Here is a 10,209-nt window from a genome sequence, read left to right as displayed (position 1 = left end):
CAACAGCATCCATCACCAAAAGGAAGTCCCTCGTTTCCGCCTTCACGGTAGGCAAATCTTCTTCAACCCATAATTTAAATAATTCCTCATTATTGTATGCATGAGTGTTATATATCACTTTGATCCCCGGAGCATAGAGATGCTGTTCAGCCTTGGAAATCCTTGATTTCTCCCCAGATTCCCCATGGATTATGAGTGTAGGTTGCAATCGGCAGATTCCATCACCGAAGATATAGAGGATTAAAGTTGCCTTCCTCTTATCCCACCCACTTCGAGGGGTCTTTACCGGGACTGATTTGGCCCCCTGTAGCTCCCAAGTGCTTCCAGAGTCAATTGAAAAGGGTACAGGCGTCTCATCAACATTTAAGGTATACCGTTTTTCAAAGCGTCTTCTGGGCGTCTCAAGGATACTATTCATTTCCATTTTGATTAAGGATTGCGGTTTTGACGGCGATAATTGTTCATTATGTTGTATGCGACGGATGAATTTATTGAAAGACCCACAAACCTCTGCCAATGCCTCAGGTTGTTGAGTAGCTTGTTTAGTAACCCTCCTTTTGACGATGTTAAACCGCGATTTAAATCCTTGCCACCAGCCATTGGAGAATGTGAATAGCTTCACATGTTCCTTGGACAATAAGGATTCGGTGAATATCTCAATCGCCCGTTTCCGAGCCCAAGCAGTGGTGACGGGGCGGCCGTTCTTCCCTAACTCCATAAAATCGTGAAACAACTGCTTCTCCAGCTGTGGCCATCGGGGGAGATAGCATCGATTTGTAATTTCGGGATTATCCCAATCTTTCAGGACCCAGTTGCCGATAGTCCTTCTTTTAATCTTGAAATGGTCTGCTGCCTCCCTTTGGAATGGTTTCCTATATCCATTGACCGACCATGAGCTACTAGGGTCGAAAACCTGATGATGATACATAAACATTACAACAGCAAGCTGCTTGGCCCTTGGATGTGACTCCTCTTTCCGTTGGATCGGGCGGGGAAGTTGCCAATCGCGATCTTGGATCGGCTTGGGCTTGCGGCCACGCCGCTTGGGTTGGGGAGGAACCAGGGGTTCATCCTCAGGTATACTTATAGAGCTCATCTCGACGGTGATTTTGAGGTATTGCAGGTTTGTAGATGTCTTCAATTAACTACCAAAGCATGGGTTCGAAGATAACCTCCTCCAGGGCCGAATATCTTCAGCTTCACCTTCTGATATGTGCGGGGAAGAGCCGCATGACCTCACCTTCCGAATCAGGCATAACCCGCAGCTAGCGGTATCCACAGGGCGTGGCCAATTTATTCAATTAATACGGTAGGAGGACACTGCGACTTAGAAGTAACTTTAAAAGGAATGAAAGTAATGATACTAAGAAGCTAATATGCCCTACGGCTTGTCGTACGCTTTATTGACGCCAACACATTCCGGACCTTCCTAGTTGACCCACCTGAGTAGTCTACCGGCCACAACAGTTTTGGGACTGCAGAACAGGTAAAGGCGGTCCTTCCGGAGTTTGTAATTATCGAGGACTAGATGTCTTGAGGGCTGTTTGCTGACTTTAACTTTGAGAAAGTATGGCGCTGTCTTCGCTATATAGGCTATACAAATAATCTTGTTATGTGGGCGCTTTTTTTTTTGGCAAAGATTCGGACGGCCTTGCCGGGGATACAGAGGAGATTGCTGATGATCTTCTCAGGCAGATGAAGCAGTGGTGCAAGGCAGGTCCAGATGAGAGGTGCACGCAAAGAAGTAAAGTTAAGAGAGCCTGGCCGGTACTGCCAAAAATGATGAAAGAAGGGTGTGTCTCTAAGAGGTCGGCCATGTGGTCGGGCCGTGAGCACCTGGGTTGGCTGAGCGGCCCAGGACGGTTTTGTGACGATCCGGTATAGGTAGATTGATTCGACGGCCGAATCGATGAGGTCAGGGGCGGTGTTATTGGTAGATGACTGACCAGATCAAGACCAGCTCACAAGAACCCAATATTAGTTGTGATTAATAGGGTGCATGCGGAAACGGGTTGGAGTTGTGTTGGAGTTGCGAGACTCGCATGTGCACTATGCGCGTGCGCGCCATCGGGAATCCCTAACGAGACCGCAGCGAACCTTGTCCATTACTTGTGTAACCGAGGACGAGAGGTTGCTGCATCTGCTAGAACTGGTAAAAGCCATGAGTCATGCTATTATAAAAGGCGGAGGCTAAAGCCGATGATTCCTAAAAGTCGAGCCGACGAGAGTAGTTTGCTGTTCGACCGCCGCTGGAGTTGTCTACCTGCTTAGCCTTACTTGGGCAGAGGAGGCGGTCCGGGGCAAGGAGGGAGTTGCGAAGGCCGCTGAGTAGGCATGTTGACTATGGTGTAGCATAATTTGAGTAGCTTCGAATAGTTGTGAAGAAAGCTGAGTATGATTGGCTCAGCTTGTAATGTTTAGTAGTGTTGAGTGTTGAGTAATGTCGACTGGCAGTGATAGTAGTTGTATGAGAGAGTTGAGTGATGCGGGACGTATTGCAAGGAAGCACAATCTGGAAAGAGGCGATGGCGAGTGTCAATAGTTTCTTCATGAGTCGTTAGTAAGAATGATCAACAACCTCCTCGTGGGGAAGAGTGAGGTCGATACCCTTCTTAAATTCCTGGCCAGTCTGGTGCTTGCACTGCCCAGTGAAAAGTAATATCAAGTGAAGCAGCCAGGGGCGCAAGATACAGGGTACCATTGGGCAGGGAGAAGAGTGCGGGAGTCCCCCTGTACCCCAGGATACGATGAGTGCTCCGCCAGGCGTCAGGTAAAGGTGTTTAGCGAGACACACGCCCCCGTTTTCGCGTGGCGTTGTAAGAGAACGGGCGGTCATAGGGTTCCCTAGAAAACGAATTCCCTTTAACATGTATTTAACCCTGTCGCACAAGAAAGCTTGTCACCTCGTCATAGTCCTCGCGACAAGGAGGACCCTAGCTGCGCAAAAACCTCTGCAACCGCTCTATCCGTATGCTGCAGTGCAACAACCCAGCAACAAGCCCCCTCCCAGGCCACAGAGGACACCAGAAAGCTGTCGGCATTGGTAGAACGGCGCTGATTGACCGATGATGTCATACTCTCGTAGCTTTGATAATTCCCAGCGTCCCAACTGTGAGCTACCAGCTCTCTGAAACATAGCGTGAACTTTCGTTTTCTCGCGCTTTGACCTCCACCTGCTCCCTCTAATAGGGTTACAATCAGAAGAGAGAAGAGGAAACAACCTCTCTCATTTTGGTTCAGGAAATGATCGGAAAGTTCCTCGATTTGATTTGATTTGATTTGATTTGATTATATCCTACGCGGTTGTAGTCGTTTAAATGACCTTAATAAATGAATGAATGAATTTATTACGCCCAGGAGGATACGCCTCATAGGGCCCAAGACGTTGGATTTCGTTACATTCTTTTTCCCCACTTCTGGTCCCATAACTCACCCCCCTTCGACTTCGCCAACACTTACATCTTGCTATTCTTACTAGCCTCGCTTGTCCTTGCGCCAGGCCTGCTTGAAGGCATATTTTTTCAAGTGTTTAGCATCCCATCTCCAGTAGCTGAAGCCTGGTCTGTCTATCTGAGGCTATCTCATATTACCGGTACTGCCTGAGGACCCCGTCACAGCCGCATTATAAACTGCAAGTATGTTCTCATCCAGGAGTCCATCATCAATTAGGTGAATAAATCTGTGCTTGGACTGCTTGCTTGTTCTCCAGCCTATTATGCCCACGACAGTTCGCCGCGGATGGATTATGGGACCTTAAGTGTTACCAGCACCGCCGATTGGTTGATTATGCAGCGTCTGAAAGCGGACAACCTTCCACAGTTAGGGACGAACCCTTTTCAGTAAGGATCTAAGGTGTCGGAGATTAGCGAAGACATGTTTAATGGATTTAGGACCATGTCAAACGGCCGCCATGCCGCCTGATTCAATGGCCGCTGCCCGGCCAATGCTAATATTTCCCCTCATTAGACGTCGATCGAGGCTACCTAGCAAGATGATACCTCAAAGGCTTTAAGTGGATGGGATTGCTCGGGACCTATTGGGGGAAGTGCGATGGTAGTGGTTGTTGCTAGCACTAAATATCAGAAAGAAAGAACATGCTATCATTGTTGTCTCAGAATCCCCAATTCATCCGGATAAACAAGTTTCTGAACGGACCAAGGAGCAGCATAGGCTCTCTTCCAGTATGCCATACCCTCCTTACTAGCAGCTGCCTTATTGGTCTGTACGTTCTCATTCATGGGGTTTGCATATTCGCTGAATGGAGTCGAGGGGTGAGGCAGCAAGTTGTTCATAGGCATCCCAGCACCTGCGGTCTAGTGTCATATTTGGGGTTAGCGTGGGAACGACACAATTGCGTCTAGGAAGACTGCACCAAACAGAAATCGCACCGGGCACCAAATATCGGGACACTATTGCGGCACTTGGCAGAGCCCTGTTCGTGGTCAATACTCTAGACTTTGAGTCAGGTATGGAAGCTTACATAGTAACTCGCACAGGGGCTGGTCATCGTAGGGAAAATATCATCTATCAAAGATAGCTTAGTTGTATGTTGATTCTTTAACGGAACGAAGAAGAAAGGTGCAAAATGGATCAAAAAGAATGAGATCAAGGATCCGCAGGGCCAGGGTATGGAATCTTTCTAGTAAAGCCTTCAACGCAGCGCAGCCGGAAGGGTTAAATTTGTATCTATAAATTAATCAACGACCTAACAGCTGTAGTGGATATCATTCTGATGGCAAAATCCACCAGCTCGTGCCGTTGTGGGTGCGATTGGTTTGGCTGTATTAGTTCGGCAATTCTTGCGTTCAATTGGCGGGTGGCCATTTACGCTAAACGTGGACAAATGATTTTGCCGTATGGAGCCGGCTGCACTGTAATATTGTGTCTACACGGTGGTAGGAGGCTTGTTCTGATGAACCAAGCCAAGATGCTGAACCAATCTCAAACGTCCAGCTATTTGCTGTGGTAGGCGCTGGTTTCAGAAAGTTCGCCATTGCCATGTCATGTCGTTGCAAAGCCGTATGCCTGACACCTTGTTGACTAAATCGTGCATGTGGAGAGCTCCCTGCATCCTGGTTCATGTTTGGTTAGCAACAGGTAGGAGGCTCGAGAGGGTTACATGCTAAATCTATGCAAACTGCGCAGCCGACGCCGTTTAACGCCTATTATGCAAGCCCCAATCCCATCATCTAGGTCTATAACGTCGCGATTCGGTTGCTCCCGGATTTATGGAGGCATATCTATAATCCTTAGAGGAATAATCTGAGAGTCTGGGCTTTATTCTACTATGTCTGTGTGTGTTCACGCTGAAATAACCATGGTGCGTGTATATAAAATGAAGCACGGACCGCGACTGTCTTGCCGCAGAATAACCTTCCCGTAGGTGAATTAACCTTTATCGGTAGGAAAGCCCCAAGCGCCATTAGGGATGCGGCTAAGGGGCCCCGGAGTTACATTTTTAAAGAGTTCGAGTTAGTCGCAAACGTCACGCCCACGACATCGCACAGCTCTTTCTGGACTCTGATGAAGCCATGATGGAAGTTCTCGAAATAAAGGCGCTTCTCGGGCAGGAACTGCCAGGACTAGAGGTCGTTATAAGTGATGCGTAATTTGATATGTGAGTAGCTCAAGGATAATCCCGACTTCCTCCCTAGGTAGTACGCTATTTACATCGTTACAATTTCCAAAGTCACTAAAGTCCATACGGATTGCAATCAATCCATACAGGGGACGCGTTAGCTTCGTTAGAACCACTTAAACTCAAACGAATTCGCGTAGAGGAAATGATATAACAAGCCAGCCAACCGGGAAGCCAGAATCCCACTTTGACGCGTTAAATTTAATCAGGGTGTCATATTGAGAGGCCTTTTTCTGGTGAGAGTGGATTGTGGGGAACCACAGCGATTGTGAGCCAATGATTATACGTACAAACCACTTTCAGCGAAAGTGGGAGAAGTGATAGAGATGTACACACTCTCTCAAATGGGAAAAAGAATATCAGCATCTCCCAACAACTCGCGCTTCACATTCTCATTCGTCAAAACATCATAAAAGCATATCTGTCTTGAACTAAAACAATCTGCGAGGAAAATCGCATTGACTTTGATTCAGTTCAACTGTTCCACTCTTTATTTCTCGATGGTTGCGAGCAGGTATATTTTCTTCTGAGTGTGCCACATTACAAGGTTCGAGGGCAAACTTGTCGTCAACGTTCAGCTCGAAATGCCGGATGCTACAATTCAGTCATCGACAGACCGCTTGGAGGCAATTAAGCCAGCATGCAGTGCATGAGGGACAGCTACTAATGAATAGTTACCACTGGAGAAAGTCCTCAGCCCAGCAGGCTGACTCACTGATTCGTACACGGCTTATCGTCCTTTCGTTCTACCACGACATCTTCATATCCGGCCGGCCCTTCAATTCTACAACGTACTCTGCCTTCCCATGTCGTATTCGCTTGTCCAGCAATCACGCTCCTGAATGGTCTTCATAAGTGGCCCTCAACGTGAGGCCATTGAGAATCATGGCTTGACCATTGAGGGCTGATGCTTCTGCACATGTTCGACTATTTTTCTTTTTGTCTTCCTTCCTCCATTCTTTTCTTTTTCTTTCTCTTTTTTCTTCTTCCTTTTTTTTTAAAAAAAAAAAATAAAACCCCAAACAAAATAAAAACATTCCTTTAGGGACTGCAATTCGCCCTCTCATGAGCAGAGGGCTCACATTTGCGTTACTTGTCGCTGGCTGGCCGCTCGAACGAGGAGACGGATTCCTAAAGCTCTGGTTACCGGCCATCGACTTATAGACGCATTCGGGAACAAAGGAACCCTACAGAATCAGACAATAGCAAGTTGTCGTAACAGTCAACGCACACATAAGCATGATTCTTCGTCGGTCAGCAAGGATGCTGTGAGGTGTGATATTAGATTTGTAACTCACAGCACTTCGTGTCTTGTTTACTTTTCCAGCTCGAAACGCCAACACCAGAGAGAAATACAGGTCTTGAAATACGGAAATGCCCCACATTTTGCGTGTTGAAGGTGGCCGCAGCTTCTAAGCTTGTAATTGAGTACCTGACAATGGCTCGATTTTATAAATGGAGCTGCTAGCTAGGCATTCCGGGAGGAGCCGCTGTTCTCTATCCGAATAAGTGAAGATAGCAAAAGATAACATGCGTCAGAATGATGACAGATTGCAGATTCGACTAGAGCGGGGTCTGCCATGGCGGAGACGGCAGCGAGCTTAGGCAGCTTATATTTCAGTCCCTAAAATCACCAACCCCATCCCCTTACCATATTTTCTTAGCATATGCTCTCCTCCCATCTGCTTTAAATCACCGATTTATTCATTCATGTTTGTCAATCTTGTCCCAGGGCACCACTTGCATTGAACGACGTGCCTCACCGTCATAGACGATTGAACTTGCATCATCAGCAAGCCAGAATACGACATCGACTGTACAAAGAGATGAACTTAGATCAGCCACTTCATCGAGACGAGGTGGATCCCCCTCCGAACCCAATACCCTCCGTGCAAGACCAGCCGTCGCCTATATTCTATCTTAGTGAGCCTCTGAAACCACAGGTGCATTTGCCTCTGCTTTGCTCATCCGCTTCGCCGGAGTATTGCTCAAAAACCACATGCTGTTTGGGGCCTTGGAATAAGCCGCCTAGCCGGCGGCATCGTCTTTGTATAGTGACGTGTCATTATTTCCGGTGGGACAGTGCCAGTGTGTACCTAAAATGCGCTCGAATAGGCCTTGGTAGTACGTCATCAGAATCTCTAGGTTGGCACAATTCTCCGGTCCGCACGTTATAGAAACTGAGAACAACAGGCTCTAAAGGCAGCTTTGTATAAACGATTCCGCATACCCAGGAACTGAAATCTCGATAATTGAAGTCCGCCGCCTCCAATAAAGTCATATAAAGCACTTCGTTGTGCGCGCTTGACATGCTTATCCCTTTGAGCGGTACAGCCCTTCGGCGGGGTCACGACAGGGGTATAGGACCAATCAAAATGAAGAAAACTACCGGTACTTCTCCCCACATACTAATTTGTATAATAGTAAAAGTCCCAGCAGTTTTGATTGTTACAAAGAGCTACCTTACAGACTTGGCAAATATCTTACGAACTTCCTGTACCCCGCAAGTACTGACCTTGTTACTAAGAAAAGTGGAGCGAGCGACCTCCTGAAGGGCTGTACCGCTCAAAGGGATAGACCCCAACATCAAGAGGCTGAAGGAGATGACTTGTATGACGAGGGAGTTGATAAGGGATAATATCGAACATTGTACAATACCAAATGAACGGGCGATCCTCATGAACTGAGAAACCATCCATAAGAAGCCTTCTCTTAATTGGGAGACTTTTTTCGGAATTTTTGGAGGCCCGGAAGGCGATCTCTTGCGACCAAGTTTCCCTTGTGATCTCGGGACCGTACCCAAACCACTGCTCAATCGTAAAGTCATCGGAATCGCTGCTTTCTGCGAAGGAGTATATATTCAAGTGTTGTAGCCACTGGAGAGCTCTCTGACTGTTATTAAATCCTGTTTCCGTATGTGTAAGGACAGGGTTCAAATCCATACCACGAAATCCACATATGGATCCATAATGTGGATCCATATCCATTCCATTCCATTCCACGTAGGCTTCAGCATTTCCATATCCACGCCACGGAACCCCTTCCACATGTTCCACATGTGGAAATTGTGGAAAGGAATGGAAATTTAGGTGGGGTTTGAAAATACCTGGATTTCCTTGTGAAATAGCGCATACCCTAAGTACTTTCCATCGCCAATAACAACGCAATAGCAACAATTTTCCACTCCGTTTTACCCGTACACAAAGTTCAAACAAGTCTATTCTAGGAGGATTTACTATTACTCACGCCCTTACTACCCCAAATCGAAATGGCCACCCTTCATCCTACCAAGTCAACCACACCCGTTCCAGAACGTACAGAAGAAGACAATCAACGACTCTTTCAGCTCTACAAAGGCTGGACCTTGACGGAGAGAGACGGCCAAGTGCGTCAATGGGTATATCAGTTCGGCTACGATATCCAGCATGCCCAAAAGGGGGAACGCCGATGGGTGTGTTGCCTTTGCATCAAGCAAAAGCGGCCGAGGCCAAAGAGTTATGCCATCAAAGGGTTGCAGAACGCTGAGGGTCACCTGTACACGGACCACAATGGCATCATGGATCCGACAGGCAAGAGGCAAAAGCCTGCAAAGGCATCCGAAAAAGCACATCAGTCCATTGCAGCAATCCTACAGTTGAACCCGAAGGAGCCGAAGGAACAAGATTTGATCAATACCTTGATCAAACGTTTCGACAAAACTGTATTCCAGCAGAAACTTGTCAACTGGATTGTCAATTCTAACCAATCCTTCTCGATCGTCAACGATCAAGATCTTCGAGACATCTTCAACTACCTCAATCCATCTGTTGAGATCACAAAAGCTAACATTACTGACGTGACCGTGCGTGCCATCGCAGAACGAGAATTTACCAACAACATGGAAAGAGTGAAGGATGCTTTGCGAAAGAGTCCGGGACAGATCCATATCCAGTACGATGGCTGGAAGTCTGGTAACCGACACGCCTTATACGGCATCACATGTGTGTTTCGGGATTCAAACAATCGGCCGCAGAAGTGTGTTCTCGGACTGCCTGAGCTTACAGAGCGGCACACAGGCGAGAATATCGCCGGGCAGATTATCGAGATCATTCGGGAGTACGAGATCAGCGATAAACTCGGATATTTCACACTGGATAATGCCAGTAACAATAAAACCTCGATGGAGGAACTTGGATTAGAATTTGGCTTCGACTGGGAGAAGCGATGGGTTCGCTGCGTTGGCCACGTTGTCAACATAGTAGTGAAACAGATGCTGTATGGCAAGAACCCGGATGCTTTCGAGAAAGAGGTCTTCGAAGGACTTCACACGGCAGCGAAGGAGCATGAAGTCTGGAGGAGGCGAGGCTCTGTTGGAAAATGGCATAACTTTGCTGTTGTAGGTGACTGAGTCCCCGGCTTTATTTGTTATACTCACGAAGACCTAGGAGGTGAGCAGATCGGACACGTGGACCGATATGCTCAAGAAGGTACAGGCTGTCGAGAGCCAACTCTCTGATGACGCTCAGCTCAAGAAACACCGTCCAGTTGGAGTTGTGGTCGACAATGCTACCCGGTGGCTTTCTCAATTCTCG

General features: G+C 47.4%; 2 protein-coding genes across 2 annotated transcripts; both read right to left on the bottom strand.

The window, feature by feature from the left end:
• Positions 1-4,100: 4,100 nt before the first annotated feature.
• BKA55DRAFT_695285 (uncharacterized protein) lies at positions 4,101-4,507 on the bottom strand (the record flags this gene model as incomplete). Its single annotated transcript, XM_046200136.1, has 3 exons — positions 4,101-4,313; positions 4,373-4,432; positions 4,481-4,507. 3 exons carry the CDS (start codon positions 4,505-4,507, stop codon positions 4,101-4,103), a joined length of 300 nt encoding a protein of 99 aa, XP_046044122.1.
• A 1,577-nt stretch (positions 4,508-6,084) lies between these two features.
• Positions 6,085-7,289, bottom strand: BKA55DRAFT_580045 (uncharacterized protein). The gene is made up of 2 exons (XM_046193935.1): positions 6,830-7,289; positions 6,085-6,769 (listed from the first exon to the last, which is right to left on the bottom strand). Exons 1-2 carry the CDS (start codon positions 7,021-7,023, stop codon positions 6,469-6,471), a joined length of 495 nt encoding a protein of 164 aa, XP_046044121.1. The 5' UTR covers positions 7,024-7,289; the 3' UTR covers positions 6,085-6,468.
• Between the last annotated feature and the right edge of the window lie 2,920 nt (positions 7,290-10,209).

This window comes from Fusarium redolens, assembly GCF_020744475.1.
Source record: "Fusarium redolens strain MPI-CAGE-AT-0023 chromosome Unknown BKA55scaffold_18, whole genome shotgun sequence".
In the NCBI taxonomy this organism is placed as follows: domain Eukaryota; kingdom Fungi; phylum Ascomycota; class Sordariomycetes; order Hypocreales; family Nectriaceae; genus Fusarium; species Fusarium redolens.
Note: the sequence above shows the minus strand (reverse complement) of the source record. Positions and strands in the feature narration are given on the sequence as shown.